Raw genomic sequence first — 22,552 nt, forward strand, 5'->3', positions numbered from 1 at the left:
GTTCTGCTCTAAGTAATGGTGTCCCTTTGGCACAGCAGGACAAGGACACAAAGCACATATAGTGCCGGTTAATTAATGTAATTGATTCACATAAAAACGATTTCCCAGATTCTACTGTAGGAGAGGAAACTCAGTCTACTGTAGGAGTCAAGAGGACTCAGCCAAGATCCCCGCAGGAAGGTGAATCTGCTAAATCATCATATGTGCCATCAATGAATTCTTATCCAGAATTCCGGCTTACTGTAAATGTTTGGCTGGTACTGTATAATCAGGAGCCTTTCCAACTCCCAGGCCTCCTCCTAATGCGATAACAGATATAATAAATTAACAATACTAAAAGAGCCACTGGACCAATCTGATAATGTAATTTATACATGAAAAATAGAGACTTTAAACCTGAAGTTTGGTATATATAATACTTTGAGATGCAGCATCAAACATAGCATGCCGCTGAGAGCCCAAGCTAGCTGCTCCTGCTCCCTCCCCCAGCCTGGTGCTCTAGTGAGCACTGGAGGGGCAGAGCAGAGAGCTGGTGACTGACAGTCACCGCTCTCTAATTGGTGAAGACCCAAGAACTGAGCCATCAGTGCTCATGTGATTACTCAGTTCTTTGAGCCGGAAAGGGACAGCTGCAGCCAAAGGTAGGTATGTTTATTTATTTATTTTTTTAGTTTCCCACACTTCTCCTTTAACAGAAGCTGCTGTTGCTCAACAAAGTTGCACTGCTCGCCCATCCTCTCTGCCATTCAAACTTGTCTTACCACTATCTCACAATGTATTACATTCTGTGAATGGAGAAGAATGAACTAAATGATAGCATCTCCCCTGCCCATCAACATATTGTGATGCATTGTGTGATAGTAGTAAGACAAGTGCTGTGAAAGGCGGAGAGGGCAGGCGGCAGTGCAACTTTTGTGAGTAGCAGAAGCTTCTGTAACCTTCATAGCACAGAAAGAAAGCCGTTCATGACGTTTTTTTTTTTTATCAGAAGAAGCTGCCTGCAGATAATGGGATACACATCAATGTGTTGGATGCCATAAACCAAATAAAATAAATAAATAAATAACATTTTTTTTTTTAAATCAGCTTTAAAAGGTTTGTTCCCTTTTTCATTAAATACATTATGCAGTCAAGGGTCCCAAAAGGGTTTCAAAAAACCTTTTGCAGCTTTGAAGTATAAGTTGAATAGCCATACCTGTAGGCAATTTGGATTCCCCCTGAAGCATGGACAAAAAATTCCTACAGGAAGCTGAGTCCTTCTCGTTCAATCCTCCAAGTATATGCAGTGCGCTCTCTTGCTATCCCTTTCTCACAGCATCATTGAGCTCATTCGCCGCTATGAGAGAGAGAGTGCACTGCACATGCACACAGATGCTGGGGGCGAGCATCCAATGGTTAGACTGTTGAAGCTGCCACCAACCAGGCTTACCCAATACTGAGGATACCATAAAATATATTTTCCTGTACAAATGATCCTTACCCCCTACCACCAACTGAGACTCTTTCTTAGCCATGGCCATCTATGCCAGGGGTGTCCAAACTTTTTTTCAAAGAGGGCCAGATTTGATGAAGTGAACATGCACAAGGGCCGACCATTTTGCCTGACATTCTTTGAACCATTAAAATTCAGTCTAAAGGCCCATATACACGATCAGACTTTTTGACAACAAACATGCAAATTAGCTGTTTTGGAGCAACATCCGGCCGTGTGTACGCTCCATCGGACAAACTTTTTTGGTTTTCATCAGACTTTTGTTGGCTGTGTGAACGGACAAACTTTCTGGCAACAAAAGTCTGATGCAGCAAAGTCTGATCGTGTGTACAGAAAACCATAGGACTTTTGTACAAAGTACAAACAGGCATGCTCAGAACCAATGCAAAAGATCAGACAACAATACAGAAGTTGACCAAAGGTGGCGGTAAAGAGCAGAAAAACCATGTGATTTGGTGAAAGTTGGCTGAAAAAGTCCTGCTGTGTGTATGCAATACAAGTTCAGGGCCGACGCCCTTTGTACAAAAATCCAAGGGAAAGTTTGTACAAAGTCCGATCGTGTGTATGAGGCTTAAGTGTGTTAGTTTGAGCTCTAATACACTGCTCAACAAGAATTCTCTTGCCTTTGTGGCTGTGTGTGGTGAAAAGATGAGCTTGGGCGTGTTATTTGGATACACCGTATTTATTGGGATATAACAGGCACCTTCACTTTAAGAGGGAAGTTTCAGGAAAAAAACTTAAAATTTTAAATAAAGAACTGTGAAGCAAAAAAAGGGTCAGTGCCCATCTGCAGACCCACAATTGCCAGGAATGCAGCTCCCACAACTGCTAGGAATGCACTCACCATTGCCAAGAATGCAGCCCCACCATTGCCAGGAATGCAGTCCCACCATTGCCAGGAATACACCCACCATTGCCAGGAATACACCCACCATTGCCAGGGATGCACCCACCATTGCCAGGGATGCACCCACCATTGCCAGGAATGCACCCACCATTGCCAGGAATGCACCCACCATTGCCAGGAATGCACCCACCATTGCTAGGAATGCACCCACCATTGCTAGGAATTCACTCACCATTGCCAGGAATGCAGCCACCATTGCCAGGAATGCAGCTCCACAATTGCCAGGAATGCACTCACCATTTTTCATCAGTGCAGCCTTGGAGGGGACATGGAGGGGGCAGGATGAGTGCCAAAGAGATCCTACAGGAGAATCTCCTTTTTACACAGCGGCCTCTTTAAGTGAAAGTCCTGCCTCCTTTGATGGACAGAACAGTCGTCCAATGGCAGCGCCGGAGATGGGAGTTCCTATTACAGAAGCTGCCGTGTCAACAGGAAATGCTCCTCCTGTGTGCATGGCACTCGTCCCACCTCCTGCCTCCGACTCTCTGAGGCAGCCAGCCTAGATATCTTTTGTGGCCCCTGCGCTGGGAGATCGTCAGGGGCCACAAAAGATATACATGTCTAACCGCTTGAGATCCGCGCTATAGCCAAATGACGGCTACAGCGCGGACCTCCTTTGCCGGGACTACGTCTATTGACGTCGTCCTGTGCACGAGCGGCCTGCGTGCCCCCGCCTGATCACGGATCCGAGCAAGGGGGTCGATCCCGACCCCTTACCACGTGATCAGCTGTCAGCCAATGACAGCAAGTCATGTGATACAACGGAGCCAGTAATCGGCTATTATTCCTCCTTGCGCTGACAGCGCAAGGAGAAAAAAAAAGAGCCGATCACCGGCGGCCGTGATCGGGACATCAGTCCCGATCACGGCCAGCTTACCAGTGCCCACCTGCCCCCCCTCAGGCATAAATAAGTGCCCCCCGTAAGTGCCACCCAGCAGTGCCCATAGTGCCACCCAGCAGTGCCCATAGTGCCACCCAGCAGTGCCCAAAGTGCCACCCATCAGTGCCACACATCAGTGCCCACAGTGCCACCCACAATCTGCCTCAACAATGGTGCTGCACCCCAGTGCCACATATCCGTGCCCATCAGTGTCATCTACCAGTGCCCATCAGTGCCGCCCATCAGTGCCAAGGAGTGCCACCTATGAGAGCCACCTATCAGTGCAACCTATCAGTGTCCATCAGTCCCATCTATCAGTGGTACCTATCAGTGCCCCTTAGTGCCACCCATCCATGCCATCTCATCTGTGCCCATCAGTGCCGCCTTATCTGTGCCCATCAGTACTGCCTTATCTGTGCCTATCGGTGCCACCTTATCTGTGCCTATTAGTGCCGCCTTAATATGCTTATCAGTGCCCACCAGTGCAGCCTATCAGTGCCCACCAGTGCAGCCTATCAGTGCGCCTCATCAGCGCACTTCAATGAAGGAGAAAAATGACCTGTTTGCAAAATTTTATAACAAACTATTAAACATGATTTAATTTTATTTTTTATTTGGCATCTTTTTTTGTTTGTTTAGCAAAAAATAAAACTCCCAGCTGTAATTAAATACCACCAAAAGAAAGCTCTATTTGTGGGAAAAAAATGATAAAAATTTCATTTGGGTACAGTGTTGTATGACTGCGCAATTGTCATTCAAAGTGCATCAGCGCTGGAAGCTGAAAATTGGTCTGGGCAGGAGGGGGGTTTAAGTGCCCAGTAAGCAAGTGGTTAAATAACCAGGCGGGCCGTTCAAAACTGGACCGCGGGCCCGGACTTTGGACATGCCTGATCTATGCCATTATAACAACAATATGTAGCTTAGGGGGAAGATATGGGCAGAGCCAAGCTCGCCTTTTACCATACAAGTTGAGATATGTACATAAGCTTCAGCTCCCTATATTTCTAGATCTACTTGAGGTAATCTTCGTTTATGCATTTTTCAGCAGACTCTCAGTGCTTATAGGCCAGATTTACTTGAAACCATGCAGATTAACTACTGGCGCGCATTTTATAATCTGTTCAATGCTAATATGAAGGGTTTTTTCATGACTCTTACCACAATAGGAGGCAACTTCTAACTGTCCTGATTCCAAACTTGGCCGATCATTGCACAGAACCTACAAAGGTTAAGATAGCATAATATATATTTAGGAGACTATAGAAATACAGTACAAGCAAATATGCATAAAGTGTGAAGACAAAGACTCACAATGACAGGTACATAGACAGTCTGTAGAAAAGAAAAGATACACAGTGAGATGTGCCATATTGCATAAAAAGTAAAACATTTGAGGCTTGCAGTAGGCAAGCTACATGTGTGTTCAATATGTGAAACTGAAATAATATTGTTTTTGCTGTCTTTTTGTCTTTTCTACTCACATGATGTGACAAGGATACTATTTCTGACAAGATTCTGAAAATGTGGATGTTAGTGAAAATAAAAATAAAAAATATCAGAGAGTACTAAATTGTTCTTGTGGCAAGATCAACAGATGTTTTTTGTACTTGCTGAAAATGTTCTCCATCTGCGAAAAGAAATCAAATGCAGCCACCATGTCTTGGTAAATTGCAATATATTAGTTTTGTTCTTGGGTTTAGTTCTGCTTTAAACATATGTCTAGCTCTGTAATAAAACTGCTATTTCCTTTTCTTGTTGTAACAACTAACCTATTCAAACCATCATGTAATGGAGATGAACAAAGGCAGTCGTGTCCAGTGGCGTATCCAGGGTATGACACACATGGCAAGTGCCATGGGCGCCATATGAAAGGGGCGCTTGTAAGTGGCCTGTCAGTGCCCCCTAGGCCTGTCGCTGCCAGTGCTTTTTAGTGCAGCTCATCAGTGCCAGTGCCACCTATCAGTACAGCTCATCATTGCCACCTGTCAGTGCCAGTGTCACCTATCACTGCCACCTATCAGTGCAGCTCATCAGAGCCACCTATCGGTGCCAGTGCCACCTATCAGTGCAGCTCATCAGTGCCATTGTCACCTAATAGTGCACATAAATGCAGCTCATCAGTGCTGCCTATCAGTGTTAGCGCTGCCTTATTAGTGCCCATAAATGCTGCAAATCAGTGCCCATCAGTGCAGCTCATCAGTGCTGCCTATCAGTGCCCATTAGTGCAGCCCCTGAGTGCCAATTCATAATTTGTTAATTGAAAGATTAAAGAGCTTGACTTGTAGTTTTGTTAGCTGTATTTTCTTTTAAAGCAGAGTTCCACCCAAAAATGGAACTTCCGCTTTAAGGGAAGGTGACCCCCTGACATGCCACATATGGCATGTCATTTTTTTTGGGGGGGGGGGGAAGCAGATACCCTCTTTTAAGAAGGGAGATTACCTTTCCTCCCTCTCTGCAATCATCTGGGACACATCACAGGTTCCAAATGATTGCCTGGCCAGTCATGGAAAACAGAGATGGGGGGACAAGCGGGGCTTCGTTCCCCTGAATTGTTGGAACACTGGGACAGGTGAGTGTCCGATTATTAAAATTCAGCAGCTGCAGTATTTGTAACTGCTGACTTTTAATTTTTTTTTTAAGCGGAACTCCGCTTTAAGGTTATTTGAAAGATGGGTTCCAAATGTTTTGACAGGAGGGCAGTTTCAGTGCTTGCCATAAGCGCCATTGTCCAAAGTCAATCCCCCAGCACTGTGACATCATAAGGGGCGGGGTCACCATGTGACATTACCCGGTGACCCCCCCCCTTATGCCTATATAAGTCACCGCACAACACGTCCCTGCCATTACAGCCAAAGAGACCGTTGTGTCAACATCGGAAGGAAGAAGAAGAAAAGAAGAAGAAAAGAAGAAGAACAAGAAGAAGAAGAAGAAGGTGGCGGCAACAGCGACAAGACGGGGCCAATGCTAGTAAAAGAGCTGTAAGAAGATAGCGGAGGCCTGGCAGAAGAAGCGAAGAGTGGGACAAGACCACCGAAGTCAGAAGAAGACCGCCAAAGTCAGAAGAAGACCCCCGGATGGCGGCGACGAAGGAGAAAGCCGGGCTCCTCCGCTAGTAAAAGAGCTAGTGGTAAAAGAGCAGAAGATAGCGGAGGAGCCCGGCGAGAAGACCCCCGAAGTCGGAAGAAGACCCCCAGAGCTGTCTAATAAAGTACTTTAAAAACTTGTGTTTTGTTTTTTTATTAACACTTTTTTCCCCAGGTGAATGGGTAGGGGTACATCGTACCCCATACTCATTCACATAGGGTAGGGGGTGCCGGAATTTGGGGGCCCCCTTATTAAAGGGGGCTTCCGGATTCTGATAAGCCCCCCGCCCGCAGACCCCGACAACCAATGGCCAGGGTGGTCGGGAAGAGGCCCTTGTCCTCATCAACATGAGGACAAGGTGCTTTGGGGTGGGGGGGGGCACAGGGTCCCCCTTCCTGAAAGCACCCCCCCATGTTGAGGGCACGTGGCCTGGTACGGTTTAGGAGGGGGGGCACTGGCTCGCCCCACCCCCTTTCCTGACCGGGCTGCGTGCTCGCATAAGAGTCTCCTATGGACTTTGGGGGGACCCCCACACCGTTTTTTCAGCGTAGGGGTTCCCCTTTAAATCCATACCAGGCGACGGGGCTCGCGAGGTGTCAATCTCGCCGATGGAGGCGGCGACATTCACTTCCTTCGCTAGTCCCGTCTACCTGGCCCCGGGCAGTAGATGTAATTGCGATAACGCCGCCCAAGTAATGGGAACGGCATTACCATGAGGGGAAGAGTAATCAGTTAGATTACTTGTTACCCTCTAAAGTAACTGTGTTAACCGGTTCCCGACCAGCGCACGACGATGTACGTCGACAGAATGGCACGGGCAGGCATATTGGCGTACATGTACGTCCAATCTTCAATGCCGCCCTGCCACCGGGAGCGCGCCAGCGCGCTCCCACGCTGGTCGGGACCCCCGTGAGTCCAGTCGCGGGACCCGCGGACTCGATCGCCGAGGGCATACCCGCGATCGTCTCACGGGACAGCTGAATGGAGGAAATGCCGTGTAAACAGCATTTCTCCATTCTGCCTAGCAACTAGTGACGCTGATCTCTGCTCCATGTGATTTAAGCAGAGATCAGTGTTCACTAAATGAAAGCCCAACCCCCCCACAGTTAGTAACACACCCCTAGGAACACTTAACCCCTACACTGCCACCCACTGGTTAACCCCTTCACTGCCAGTGTCATTTACACAGGAATCACTGCATTTATATAGCAGTGATTACTGTATAAATGACAATGGTCCCAAAAATGTGTCAAAAATGTCCGATGGGTCCCCCACAATGTCGCAGTCACAATAAAAATCGCTGATCGCCGCCATTACTAGTAAAAAAAAAAAATAATAAAAAATTATTAATAAAAATGCTATAAAACTATCCCTATTTTGTAAACGCTTTAACTTTTGCGCAAACCAATCAATAATCGCTTATTGCGATTTTTTTTACCAAAAATATGTAGAAGAATACGTATCGGCCTAAACTGAGGGAAAAAAATGTTTTTTTAAATATTTTTGGGGGATATTTATTATAACAAAAAGTAAAAAATAATGCGTTTTTTTCAAAATTGTCACTCTATTTTTGTTTATAGCGCAAAAAATAATAACCGCAGGGGTGATCAAATACCACCAAAAGAAAGCTCTATTTGTGGGAAAAAAAGGACATCAATTTTGTTTGGGAGCCACATCGCACGACCGCGCAATTGTCAGTTAAAGCGACGCAGTGCCGAATCGCAAAAAGTGGTCTGGTCTTTGACCAGCAAAATGGTCGGGTCTGAAAGTGGTTAAGTAACTTCGTTTATTTTAACTGAGTTACTTACATCACTGGACAGCATCCCCCCCCAGCGACCTTAGCTCTAAGGCATTGTTAGTCCAGAAAGAACTTACGCCCACCAGCTACACAGACAGGCACACTTGCCATAACTTTGCGGTCACATGTTCGTTTTGCAAAAAGTTCAGCTGGCCATATACTAGTAGATTTTTGAACAAATGTTTGTATGTATATTTGTACGAACATTCCTATGAACATTCTCAGTACATACGATGACTTGACAAATGTTGTTTAAAAGTATCAAAACTTTGTTTGCTTTTAAGAATCAATTTTGGAATGAATGTAATTTCCCAAAGAAAATTGTAATCAAAATCAAAATTAAAAATGAAAAGGAAATTTGTTCATTCAAGGTCATTTTTCCATCCTCCTCTTTTGAGTTTTCCACTGAATACAGTCGAAAATGAGCCTTGAGTAAATTGAAACAAACATTCTTAAAACAAAGATGTAAAACACAATTCTACTAGTGTATAAATAAATACTATATATATATATATATATATATATATATATATATATAAAATTAACTGTATGCAGGAAATACAAGAGAAGTGCGAAGGCAACTTTTAAAAGGTGGAAAGGTGGGTGATTGTATTGCCTTTCTTTCTACTTTAATTTGAATTGCTTATCTTTATTAAAGTGGTTGTAAACCTTTATAAACCACTTTGACCTACAGGTAAGCCTAGATTAACCCCTTCCCACCGAGCGTATGCAGATCTGCGTACTCGGCTTCAGGGGGGTATACCGGGATGATGCCCGCACCTGCAGGCATCATCCCGGTACCGTTTTTTTCAGCGGGCGATTGGCTATCCAGCCATAACAACCGAAGCGGCTAAAAGCCGCTCGGCTGTTATGCCGGAGGAGCGGGAGGGGACACCCCCCCTCCCGCCGCCGTTACCGGTGCTCCCGCTCGATCGGGAGCACCGATTCAAGATCCGGCTGCTGGGGAGGAACTGGAACGAAGCCGTAATCCTAATCGTAAACACGGAAGCGACGTCATGACGTCACTTCCCGTTTACTCGGCTGCCAATGGCGCCGGTTTAAAAAAAATATACGGTATTCAGAATTGCCGGTTTTGGCGATCTGAATACATTGAAGTGTAAAGGAGGGGTGGGGGGTCTTTTAGACCCCCGATCCCTCCATAAAGAGTACCTGTCACCACCTATTACCACCTATTACTGTCACAAGGAATGTTTAATATGGATTTTAACTTGTAAACACCAAATGCCAAAAATAGGCTTAGTCATGAAAGGGTTAAGGCTTACCTGTAGGTCTAAGAAATATCTCCTAAACCTACACGGTTTAGGAGATATTTGCCGAAAGACAGGCACCGCTGTCTACGGTGCATGCGCACTGAGCGCGCCGCTGTCAACGGTGATATGCCGCAAGTGGCGTCATCGCGGCTTCGTTGAATGACAGTGGCGGAGCAGCGAGACCCACCGAGAAGATGGATGCTGCGGACTACAGGGGACAGCGGTGACTTCGCTGACTCCTGTGTCAGGTAAGTGACACATAATGGGCTACTATGCGATGCATAGTAGTCCATTATGCTTTACCTTTGCAGGGAATCAATGAGGAAGTAAACCCGTCAGGGTTTACTTCCTCTTTAAAACTATTTATGGGACTGAGTGACACCACGTGAGTTTTTTTTATTACACCTGGCAGCAATGTACATTTTTTAAGTTTTTACTACATTTCCTAAGTGTCGCTTCTGCTAATTTGATCACTCAAGGAATAATTCAAAGAGAAGTTTGGCAGTTCTAGGCCAAGATTACAGCCAGTGCAAAGAGCAAGCTAGGTAATAAGTGCAAAGATAAGGATGTAGAAAAAACAACAGAAACTGAGGTACAGATAAGAAGTCATTAACTAAGATAAGGAAAGGACATAAAGAGAAAATAATCTGTATTTACTTGGTTATCTATTGTTTGAATTTGGATATCAATCTTAGGTCTTCCAAATCCTTCTGAGATAATAGTGCCTCCAGGAACAATGAAGGCAGGCAAATCTTCTTCCACTGGCAACAGGTCCTCTTGGCTCCTATGCTTGGAATTAGTGACCCCAGAGTCAGTACTGATGCTACTGTCAGAGCATTTATGCCTACGTAGTAATTTACGTGGAGCTGTTGGAGTTAAGAATAAAAATATATCTTAGCCACCATAGACATATTAATTGACAAATATACATATGTAGAATATCTGTGCTACCTGAAAATTACATACTAAAATAGAGTTAAAAGAAGTAGCCAGAACAATTTGTTGATTCACAAATAAAAAAGCATAAAAAGTCCAATTGTTTAACAGTCTATTAGGTGAAAGGAAGAGATGAAGTCTCTTCAACCCACCAGTAAATATTTCTTCATCTATCTCGGTATTTAAAGACTTGGTGGTGAAAGACATAGAGAAATTAAAGATTAAAAAGGATAGGAATAACTAAAGGTTTAGAGAGGTGTTGGAATCTTTGAAAACCAGAGAGGACATTAATGTCCACCCTGCTGATAAAGGTCGTGGGATTGTTGTCAGATAAAATAGCTTATGTGGGCGAAATGAACAGAATTCTTTCTGATGTCGATACCTACATACCTCTACACAATGATCCCACCACCAAAGACAAAAAGGAACTGACTAAAATTATAGATTCAGATTTTAGGGATAACAAACTTACCTAAAAATGGAAGGCCTTTTTCATACCAATGGCACAGAGAGTTACCGGTTATTTATTACCTTCCCAAAGTCCATAAAAATCCAGCTAGTCCACCATGGAAGCCTATAGTTAGTGGTTTGGACTCTGTTACTTCAAGAATTGGGAAGTATATTGATGGTTTTCTACAGTCCCTAGTCTCACAGGCACCGTCATTTTTAAGGGACTCCGGTCAAGCGATGAGATGGAGTGGAAAGATAGCTACATTATGGCTATGGTTGATGTTGCCTTTCTCTACACTATTATATCACATCAGGATGGATTTGAGGCGGTAGATATGTTCCTGAAAAGGGATACCAAAATTCTAACCCCTAGAGGGCTAATGGTGACCTCCAGAGTAAGGGAAAGCTGACATTCTTCCTTGTAGAGTGGGCTACCAGGCATGGTGGGTGTGATGCAAGAAGAAATGATGGGCTCCAGTCACTTTTTGAATGCAAGCAAGAGATTTATTATCTCCTAACAGAACTGTGGGAGAGAGGGTTAGGGCCAGGACACCCTTGAATAGATACAATGATAATTAGCAGACTCCGAGACTTCTATAGGTAGACAGCTATACAGTGGAAGGCCTCCAGCTGGATAACACTTCTGTATAGGTAGGACTGCTGTCTCCTATGGCAACTAATCTTGCAACAGTCACTAAAGGTAGTTGTACATAACTCTTGATAACACAGAACAGTCCTTTACTTATCTCACAGTATACCACTGTAGATCTTCATTCACTGAGCTCTCAGTCTCTCACTAGACTTCCTGATCCCAGTCATCACTGGATTCCCTGAGCTCTTCCCCAGCTATCCCGCTGTATACTCCACAAGCGTCATCCCTGCTATCCTGCTGGGTCCCTGGCTTGGCACTCCCTGAAGCTTTTCCACTTCTTCACCCTCCCTGGCTGGTGAGAAGACTGCTCTGGTACTTGCTCAAGCTTACTCACAGTAGTCTCCGGTAGTAAGATAGATGGTTCCTTAGTGGCAACAGCTTCCCTTCTATCTCCGACCACAACTGGTTCCCCATTTGGCAGAACCTCCTTTACTTCGTTGGACTCCAATACTGCAGTCCCAACCCTATGCTGCTTCCCCCACTAGTGGATAGGCCTCAGGCAGCCTAGCAGCCAAGTGTCCCTGGGATAGGCCCCAGGCTTCCAGCCCTGGACGACACAACACACGTTCACCCAGACAGCCATCCAGGTGGCACAGAGCACTGATCACCTGACTCCACCCAAATAAAAAGGCTCTCCCAGCAGGCCAAGGGACTAAAGAAACCCCTGCCAATTGGCTTGCTAAGCCCCTGTCAGTCACTAGGTGCCACAGTGCCACCTAGTGACAAAAGAGAAAGGTGCAGCAATTCCAGAATTAGAGACGTAACAGTTGATCTCTAACAATTAACCAGGACAATTACCAGCTGGCAAACTAAATTTGTTAGCAACCCTGCCTAAACACCAGGGTGCTACATCTGTTTATGGTTAAGTGGGAGGACGTCATCTATGCCAACAGGAGGCCAGAGTTGGTACTCTGGGGAGGTACATAAATTACGTCCTATTCTTATGGGATGGTGACATGAGCTCATTGGAGATGTTCATGGAGCAGATTAATACCAACTCTTTGGGTATCTCCTTGCAATAGGAGGTTAGCCAAACTAAAATACATTTTCTAGATCTTAGTATTGAGGTCAGAGAGGGCTCTCTAGTTACTTCCACGTACTTAGAAAATACTAGGGGTACGGATCTGAAGAACTGGATGTGAAAATATTAGAAGTAGGAAATATGGATAGGGCTGTCATTTTGTATGGCACAGGGAAGCTTAAAACAGTCAAACAAGATTATAATTTTTCTTTTGTCACCACCTACTCCCACCAACATTACGATATTAAAAAAATCATGTTCAAACAATTGGGGGGTATTGAGTATAGATTTTTGGGTCCAGTCTTTCCCGATCACCCACAGATCATTTTCAGGGGAGTGCCACTCCTGAAGCTTTATGTTGCACCAAACATTTTGGATGCCCCTAATAGAGTTTCCTTCTTCCAAAGATTAAAAGGCTATTTCCCGGGCCGTAAATGTGCCATATGTAGTTTAAAAAAAAATTCAAGACAGAAATATTTGCCAATTTAGATCTTCTGGCACTTCTAGGATTTATGATATCAATATCTTTATAACATGCACGTCTTAAAGCATAGTGTATTTGTTCATTTTTTTGTCCTTGCGGCTACAATATGTCAGCCGCACCATTAGAGCCATGAATGTTAGGGTGAAGGAACATGTGGCTAACATTAGAAAGGTTTGGAAAAGTTTCCCCAAACACAGCATGTCCAAACATTATTTGGATTGTTACAACAAAAATCCAGCGGGGACAGTCTTTATTGCTATTGACAGATTTACCCTACATTGGAGGGGAAATTTTGTTAGACTAGAGATTTCGCGAATGGAGACTCGCTGGATTTATGATTGAAAATGTTATGTTCCTTTTGGCTTAAAGGTAGATTGGGACCTGAATTGGTTTATTAACAATGGCTAATTTTGTTGTCATTTTACACCATTTTTTAAATTTATATTCTGTTTTATTATTGTTTAACCACTTGCCGACTAGCCGCCGGCATACTGCGGCAGGTTGGCTCTATTGCGCGAATCGCCGTAGCTGTACGTTGGTTCATGCAATAGATACAGTGGGCACCCACAGTGCACAGCTGATATGCGTGACCGGTGGTCGCAATGTCCACCAGCTACCCGTGATCACTCCAGAGAGAGCCAGAATGGGGATCTGTCAATGTAAACAAACAGATCCCCGTTCTGACAGGGGAATAGAGAGAGAGATTGTCTGTTCCTAGTGATCAGAAACAGCGATCTCTCTCTCTTCCACCAGTCAGTACATTCCTCCCACAATTAGAAACACCTCCCAGGGAACATATTTAACCCCTTGACCCCTTCCCGGCCAGTGTCATTTATAGAGTAATCAGTGCATTTTTATAGTACTGATCACTGTATAAATGTCACTGGTCCCAAAAAAAGTGTCAAAAGTGTCTGTCTGCCACAATGTCCCACTAACTAATTGCTAATTGCTGATCACCACCATTACCAGTGAAAAAAAAAATCTATTCCCTATCTTGTAGATGCTATAACTTTTGCGCAAACCAATCAATATACTCTTATTGGGATTATTTTTACCAAAAATATGTAGAAAAATACATATTGTCCAGATTGTCATAAACTAAGGAAGAACATTTTTTGGGGGGATATTTATTATAGCAAAAAATAAAAATAAAATAAATATTGCTTTTTTTCAAAATTGGCGCTTGTTTTTTTGTTTATAGCACAAAAAATAAAAACCGCATAGATGATCAAATACCACCAAAAGAAAGCTCTATTTTTGGGGAAAAAAGTACATCAATTTTGTTTGGGTACAACATTGCACGACTGCGTAATTGTCAGTTAAATGGATGCAGTGCCATATCGCAAAAAATGGCCTGGTCATTAAAGGGGTTAATCCTTCCAGTCCTTAAGTGGTTAATTATGCTTTTAATAGTTTAAAACAGGCCTGTAAATATACAATGCGCCCACTAGATAGGGTTTTTTTTGTATGTTGGGTGTTCTCCTTTAGATTTGATTTCAAATTATATATATGGTATTAGTTTTTTTTAGCTAATAGTATACATATATATACAAATTTATATAACCGTATAACAATTCAACTTTTCATATTTATACATCTTGTAATAATATCTTTTGGATATGTAAAATTCGTATGGCCATTTTTGCTGGTATCCTGGGGAACCTCCAGCAATATCATATTGCTTCCCTGTGATTGATTTCTGGTAGGTGGAACAGGGATCTAATTGGTCCTTTGCTATCCACGCTCTAGATATGAGTTTTACTGTTTGCTATCTACGCTCTGGATTTGTTTTGACTTCCTATTTCCGGCCCGTGAGACACAATGATGGAAACGATGTGTGTTTCAAGCACCAATTTCCGGTTGGCGCGATATCCGGAATTAACATAAACAGGCGTGCTTGTGTCAGAAGGCCATGCCTCTGATGATGTCCGATTAGATGAAGTGCATTAGACCCTACGAGACACAAGTACGCTCTGAGCCACTGCGTTAATTGATATTAAAAATGATCATTTTTATCTACCTTTCTGTAAGTACAACCTTTAAAAAATTGTCTGACATTCTCAGACGGGCTTCACTATGTGGTGCTTTTTTCATTTGCTGGTGATACCGGTTTCATGATTGGGGGAATGTCATGAGCCAATTTGGATATTGGATGTACTAGCTGAATTTGATTTGGAAGAGGGGATTGATGTCATTCTGTCCTGCGATGCTGCCAAAGAACACATCTATCCATTGAGCCTTTGATGTTGGAGTTGCTGATAGATCCTGTTACATGCTCTTATATATTCTCTTTCTGGTAAGGAGATTTATTCGGCACTGTGGTATGGTGTGCTTTAATGTCACACTGAAGCAGTTTCGGGGAATTCATCTCTTCCTTTCACATAATAGACTGTTCAACAATTATTTTAGCGCCACATGTGGACTTTTTAAGATTAATTGGCCAGCCAATCTTTAGGCTGGCCATACCAAGCGGATTGAACATAAAAAAATAAATATGAGGCAATTCTACCATTCACACTTTCGATGTCTCCCTCCCACTGAGCCGTTCCCGCCATCAGAATACAATGATCAGTGTTGTCAGCTATAGCCAGGGTCTCTGATCATTTGGGAAAGGCCCGACAGGCTGGTTATATACGGGTTGATTGATAGATCAACTTGTGTACTATCAGTTAGCCCAAACATGGATTGAAATTTGGCTAGTCCCTGCTGCACAAGCAGAATTTCGATCCATGTATGACTGGCTTTAGACTTGGGTAGATAGGGAGTTTACTGAAAGAGGCTTCTTTTTAGAGATGGAAAAATGACAGGTTTTGCCAATATTTCTGTTATCTCAATTGAAATTCACCATTTTAGCAACGTGCATTGGATTTATAGTGGTAAAATTACAGTAGTTTAAGGTGGCTTTTAATGATGCAATGAACTTTAAAGAGTCTTTTTCTGGTGTGTGTATTTTATAGTTTGATATGTTTTTCACACTAAGAAAAAGGATGTAAAAATATCAACAACAATTGTAAAATGATAATACACAACAGCATTAGTTTTTTTTTCCTTTCTGTAAATGTATTTGTTATTGGGTGTTTTTAACATATATGCTACAGAAACAATAAGGGAAAAAAATATATATGTTTTTTCCCTTTTGTGTATTTTATTTGGGTGTTTTAACTGTAAAGGGAATTGTACATTCTGTATATAACTGTGTTCTACTTTTTATGCTTTGCCTATGTATTGCACACTGCACTCATTGTGCACACAGTACTAATAATGTGTTTTGATTACATTTGTATTCTTTCGAGTCCCATTTAGAAATTAGCCTGCCTATGTTACGCCCCTTTTTACCATAAAATTACTATTGCAATATTAATGTGATATCTACGTAATCATGTGTATAAACAATTTGAACAGAACAGTTATTAAGAACGATGCCGAGTGTCACTTTTGTATCTGTTCCCTACTGCAGTAGTTATTAATTTGGAACCACTAATCAATAACCACTCATCAATATGAGGATAGGAGTTGCCTATCTATAAAATGACCAGAATAGTTGGTGAGCCAGCCAGGAGGGGATTTGCAGGTGACCCTAAAAATCCAAAACGAGGAGCTTGAGACAATCTTGGAATTTCTGATATTCAACTGGCTGAAGTAAGGTATTTGCTTACATTTCATAGAAAAAACACAAATACAGTCTTGTGTTCTGTCTCTTTAAATTCTTTGCTATATTTTTTTACATTTCCCCCACTAGTAAAAAAAAAAAGAAAAAAAACACATAATAAAGGGTATATAATGTTTAAATATGTTTCCACTTACTTGTTTTTTTTTTTTTTTTTAGGTTTTTCCATGCACCATTTGCTTAGAATTACTAAAATAAATAACTCTATGAACTCTATCATACGAAAAATGGAATCACATGACTTATTCTGAGTTAGAGGCCAATTTCAAATACATTTTTTATCAAAGATGAAATTGGTTATTGTGCTCAAGTTAAGTTTGCTGAAATTTGGTGCTCATCCCTAGTTTTTAGCTCTGCCAACAGTAAAGCTGGATAGAAATTTGACCAGCTGAATTTTGATTTGTGTGTTGAATGGAAAAGTTAAAAAAAACTTTTGTCAATCAGCAGCTGCAAACCAATTGGCTGTAAGGCTCCATTCACACCATGGCTTTCCTGGATCCAAAACTTCTTTTGGGTGACAGGTGTCCCACGGTTCTGTTTGCGCGATTTTACAGTGATTCATCGGGCGACAATCGTGGCAAAATCGCACTGCAATTGGGTTGCCATTGAAAGTAAGGGGGATCGCAGGATTGCAAGGGTGTCCCGGGATTTGCGGCGATTCGGAATCCCGCCCGCGATCCAAAATGCCATGGTGTGAATGGAGCCTTACTGCTGATCAATGTATTCTGACATTAGAGAATCCTGAAGTCAGAATACAATGTCTTGGTAGGGAGGGATTCCTCCATAAACCTCACTTGTGTGGATGGAGGAATCTGTTGCAAACCATCTATAGTCAGCTTAAGGTCTATACATCTAAGTTGCCAACAGTTTCCCATTGTCCCTTTTAAAAGTTCTTACACTAAATATTAGATTTTCATTTTACCTTACGGAGAATACTGCAAAAAAAAGGACAATGGGTGGTGTGGTGGGTCAGAACGTTTAATTCTGGCAGGAAGATCAGATTTTTAGGAGTCCACAAACTATATTACAATGCTAGTGGATAATTCAATCCAACAGTGTCCTCTAAAACTGAAAGAACAGTCTGAGGTGGAATAACCTTTTTATATATGAATACACAATGTATTTAAAGAAGATAAAATGGCAGGCAAATGAATCATCACTTACTAGATTTTGAGATTTCATCAAGAGACCCTGAGCTACCAACATCCCCTGTTGGGTCCCATTCTAGATCAATAGCAAAGCGTGCTTTGGCAGGGGGAATAATAGGTAGACAATGAACTGCCTCATCTTCAAAGTCAAGGTCCAAGAACACATCAGATGACCCAGATGATACATGTTCAAAGCCACTATCGAGAACGTCATCTTCAAAGACCTTCAAGGAAAATGTGAAAATGATCATTTTTATGTGATCCATGGTTAATTGGTATGAACGGATGTAAAATTTCTATAATTATTTCACTAGGTAAAAACATGTAGTAACATGAAAAAAATGTAATATGACTTACACAAATGTATTAAAAAAGTAAGGCCAATTAAAGCATTGTAAGAAGCTACACAGAAATAACTGGCCTATTTTATGGCAGCTTCAACAGTGACAGACTGAAACTAAACACGTCTTAAATAACTTCTACTCTTGAACAACTCTTTGTTGACTTGTTTCTCTTTTAGATCAATACACTTAATAAGAAAATAGGAAAAGAAAATTTCCCTAAGAGGAACGATCAGTCGATTATCTGTTTGTTAGTATAGTGCTTTTCAACAGCCAATTCCAAGTCTTCAAATGGAAAAAAAAACAAAAAAAAAAAAACGAAGGGGCAAGCTAGAACATTTTTACCATAAGTTAACATAACGTTGATTTTTCTTCAGTGTGTATAGTAATGGTATACTTCACTCATAACCAGTTTGTTTAAAAAAAAAGTGTGCATGGGGTCCACTTATCCGTTATGCCGCGTACACACGATCAAACAATCCGGTGGAAAAGTCCGGCAAACTCAAGTCTGCCAAACAATCCCCCCCCCCCCCCGTGTGTAGCCTCCGGCATACTTTTTTGACCCGAAAGTACGGCAGACTTAGAATGCCGTGTTGCACACCAATCTATCCGTCGGACTCGCATTTCGGCGAACAATCCGGCCGTGTGTGTGCCAGTCCGCCGTACTTTTGAAATGAGCGGACTTTTCCCGCCCGGAGAAAAGTCCGCTCATTTCGAGCGGGTCTCCAGGTAGGCGGGGCCGGCGAAGGAGACGTCGCTGGCCCCGCCGCCTGGTATGGACTTAAAGGGGAACCCCAACGCCGAAAAAAATCGGCGTGGGGGTCCCCCCCAAGTCCACAACAGACCCTTGTCCGAGCACGCTACCCGGCCGGCCAGGAAAGGGGGGCGAGCGTGCGCCCCCCCCTCCTGAGCCGTACCAGGCCGCGTGCCCTCAACATGGGGGGGTGCCTTGGGGAAGGGGGGGCCGCGTGGCCCCCCCACCCCAAAGCACCTTGTCCCCATGTTGATGAGGACAAGGGCCTCTTCCCGACAACCCTGGCCGTTGGTTGTCGGGGTCTGCAGGTGGGGGGCTTATCGGAATCTGGGAGCCCCCTTTAATAAGGGGGCCCCCGGATACCGGCCCCCCACCCTATGTGAATGAGTATAGGGTACAATGTACCCCTACCCATTCACCTGTAAAATTAAAGTACAAAAAAAAACACAACACACGAGATAAAATACTTTATTGCACAGCTCCGGGGGTCTTCCGTCTTCGGGGGTCTTCTCGCCGGACTCCTCCGCTATCTTCTTGTAGCTCTTTTGCTAGCGGAGGAGTCTGACTTTCTTCCTTGTCGCCGGCCTCTTCTTCCGACATCGGGGGTCTTGTCCCCCTCTTCGGCTCTTCTGCCGGGCCACCGCGCCTTCTTATAGCTCTTTTACAGGCGGTGGCCCGGTCTTCTGTCGCCGCCGTCGCTGTCGCCTTCCGTTCTTCTTCTTCTCCAGGAGATGTTGACTCGACGATCTCTCCGGCCGCAATGCCAGGGAAGCGCTGCGCTGCCACTTATATAGGGACAAGGGGTGGTGTCACATGGCTTTATGTCACATGGGTTGGTCACATGGGTTGATGTCACATGGGAAATGGGAACAGAGGGGCGCCAGACTGAGTGCAGTATAAATCATATATTTAATAAAAACAAGTAGTAACTCACAGGTTAAATTAGATGAGTTCAGTATGCAGTGAAAATCGCCAGTCCTGGAGTCTCATAAATGTCTTCCCTTTGCAGCCTGGGGCACTGGTGTGATCTTACAGGGATCCAGAAAATGCTGGGAACCAGGAGGCAGGAAACAAGAAGCAGCTGGTCGTGACTTCACAGGAACAGGAAGTGTGATTATTCACAGTGGCAAGGAATGGTAATGCATTTCGAAGCTACAGCTTCTTCATCAGACCATGATTAGCTGGCAAACCTGGCAGTCTTATATTACAGAGGAAATAGAAACAGAGAGATCTGATGGGCTGGCCAGCCCGTCAATCAAATACACAGATTCAAAGAGGTAGATGGCTGGAGACCGAAGAGAATGTAAATATGAGTAAGAAGCTTGCTGATTAATAGTGGAAGATAAGTTTATAACGTTTGCAGAAATCGATCAATTCACTAATTGATTAAATACATAAATATAAAATGTATAAATATACCTCAAATTTAAAATGAATACATTTTTATAAATAAATTAACTAAAAAAAAGAATTAAGAAAATTATTAGCAATTTGGAAATCAATTGATTATTATAAATTATAATGAATTAATAAAATGGTGAGAATGGAGGAAAGAGAGGACTCTATGCTAGGTATAATATTAAGTTTCTAAGTTATATCATGACCAAAAACATCATGTACATGTTCACAACATGCAGTTGTAAACATGTACATGTGCAACAAACGCATGTATATACGTGAGTATATACAAACATCTTTCTGTCCCAATACTCTCTAGAGGGAACATACTATTGTATAAAAAAGGGGAAGGGGGAAGAGAGAAAAAAAAAAAAAAAAAAAAAAAAAAAAAAAAAAAAAAAAAAAAAAAGGGGGGGGGTGGTAAAAACAAAAAGGGGGGGTGGTAAAAAAAAAAAAAAAAAAAAAAAAAAAAAAAAAAAAAAAGGCGGTGCCAAATTTGTGTCTGTTGCCCAAATGAGCTATTTAGTGGATAAAACTGGGTATCCATTCACCAGTAACCGGGCAACCCACTGAGGCATGACCAGGGGAAAATCACACCAGCACCTGATTAAATAACAGTGCTGATTTCGATCTCCTCGTTCACATAACCCATTCGCAGCGCACCTGGTCTTCTATGGGCGCTACATCGATGACATTATTATCATCTGGGATGGTCCTCCTCATACTGTACAGGAATTTCTATCACACTGCAACTCTAACAATTTTGGTCTTTCCTTTACCTCAGAAATAAATGCCACTTCTCTTTGTTTTTTGGACCTGGAACTCAGTCACCAAGAGTCCACAATTATAGCTAAAGGTTACACCAAGCCCACATCAGGGAACTCTTTTTTACATTTCACCAGTTGTCACCATCCGAGATGGGTTAAAAATGTCCCCAAAAGTCAATTTTGCCGGTTACGGCACAATTGCACTAGGTTGGAGGACTATAATGCACAAAGTGTTCACCTCAAACAGAAATTTATAGAGAAAGGCTACCCCCCAGACCTTATCGATCAGGCTCATATGGTTTACAATACCAATGACATTCCAAAATCAAAACAGCGATCACAAGAAAATGTAGGAACAAGATTCATAACCCAATATCACAACAAACACTGGAAAATGGAGAGCGTTTTCAAAAAACACTGGTCTATACTACAGCAAGACCCACACTTAAAAACCAGTATTCCTACAGTGCCACAATTTGCCTATAGGAAGGCTCCAAATATAAAAGGGAAAATCGCTCCTAGCAAAATTAAATATGCCCAATCTATATCCAATAACATTCAACTAACACTCATTCCTCTGGTGGGCATGTTTCAGTGTAAAAAATCCCTGTGCCTGACTTGTGCTCATATTGAACATGGTCAAAAATCCTTTGCTCATAAGGGTAAGACATACACATTCAACACCTTCCATAACTGTTCTTCCATGTTTGTGGTTTACTGTCTAGCCTGCCCTTGTGGCATGCTATATGTGGGCCGTACAATCAGAGCCCTTAGAGCCAGATTTGGGGAACATCGCAGATTTGTCGATGCTGGTCTCCCTAAACACAGTGTCCCCCGCCACTTTCTAGAATATCATAAACAATCATCCAAGGATCTAAAAGTTTGGGTCCTTGAATCAATTCCAGATAAATTTCCCCCAGCAGAACGTTTCAAAAGACTGTGTCGTCAGGAAACGTATTGGATTTTCACTTTGGATACTATGTCGCCTAGAGGAATGAACGAGGAGATCGAAATCAGCACTGTTATTTAATCAGGTGCTGGTGTGATTTTCCCCTGGTCATGCCTCAGTGGGTTGCCCGGTTACTGGTGAATGGATACCCAGTTTTATCCACTAAATAGCTCATTTGGGCAACAGACACAAATTTGGCACCGCCTTTTTTTTTTTTTTTTTTTTTTTTTTTTTTTTTTTTTTTTTTTTTACCACCCCCCCTTTTTGTTTTTACCACCCCCCCCCCTTTTTTTTTTTTTTTTTTTTTTTTTCTCTCTTCCCCCTTCCCCTTTTTTATACAATAGTATGTTCCCTCTAGAGAGTATTGGGACAGAAAGATGTTTGTATATACTCACGTATATACATGCGTTTGTTGCACATGTACATGTTTACAACTGCATGTTGTGAACATGTACATGATGTTTTTGGTCATGATATAACTTAGAAACTTAATATTATACCTAGCATAGAGTCCTCTCTTTCCTCCATTCTCACCATTTTATTAATTCATTAT

At 42.7% G+C, this 22,552-nt stretch overlaps 1 protein-coding gene across 3 annotated transcripts in view; it reads right to left on the bottom strand.

Annotated features, from left to right (window-relative positions):
- Window positions 1-22,552, bottom strand: part of LOC143982030 (uncharacterized) — a 113,831-nt gene that overhangs the window by 9,239 nt on the left and 82,040 nt on the right. For all 3 annotated transcript variants that reach the window (XM_077480398.1, XM_077480381.1, XM_077480391.1), the window contains exons 7-9: window positions 17,807-18,014; window positions 10,090-10,298; window positions 4,438-4,498 (exon numbers count right to left, since the gene is read on the bottom strand). In XM_077480398.1, the coding sequence (XP_077336524.1) occupies window positions 4,438-4,498; window positions 10,090-10,298; window positions 17,807-18,014 (478 nt within the window). The remainder of the gene's footprint in view (window positions 1-4,437; window positions 4,499-10,089; window positions 10,299-17,806; window positions 18,015-22,552) is intronic.

This window comes from Lithobates pipiens, unplaced genomic scaffold (assembly GCF_037356315.1).
Source record: "Lithobates pipiens isolate NorthernLeopardFrog02 unplaced genomic scaffold, aLitPip1_a1.2 Scaffold_1, whole genome shotgun sequence".
In the NCBI taxonomy this organism is placed as follows: domain Eukaryota; kingdom Metazoa; phylum Chordata; class Amphibia; order Anura; family Ranidae; genus Lithobates; species Lithobates pipiens.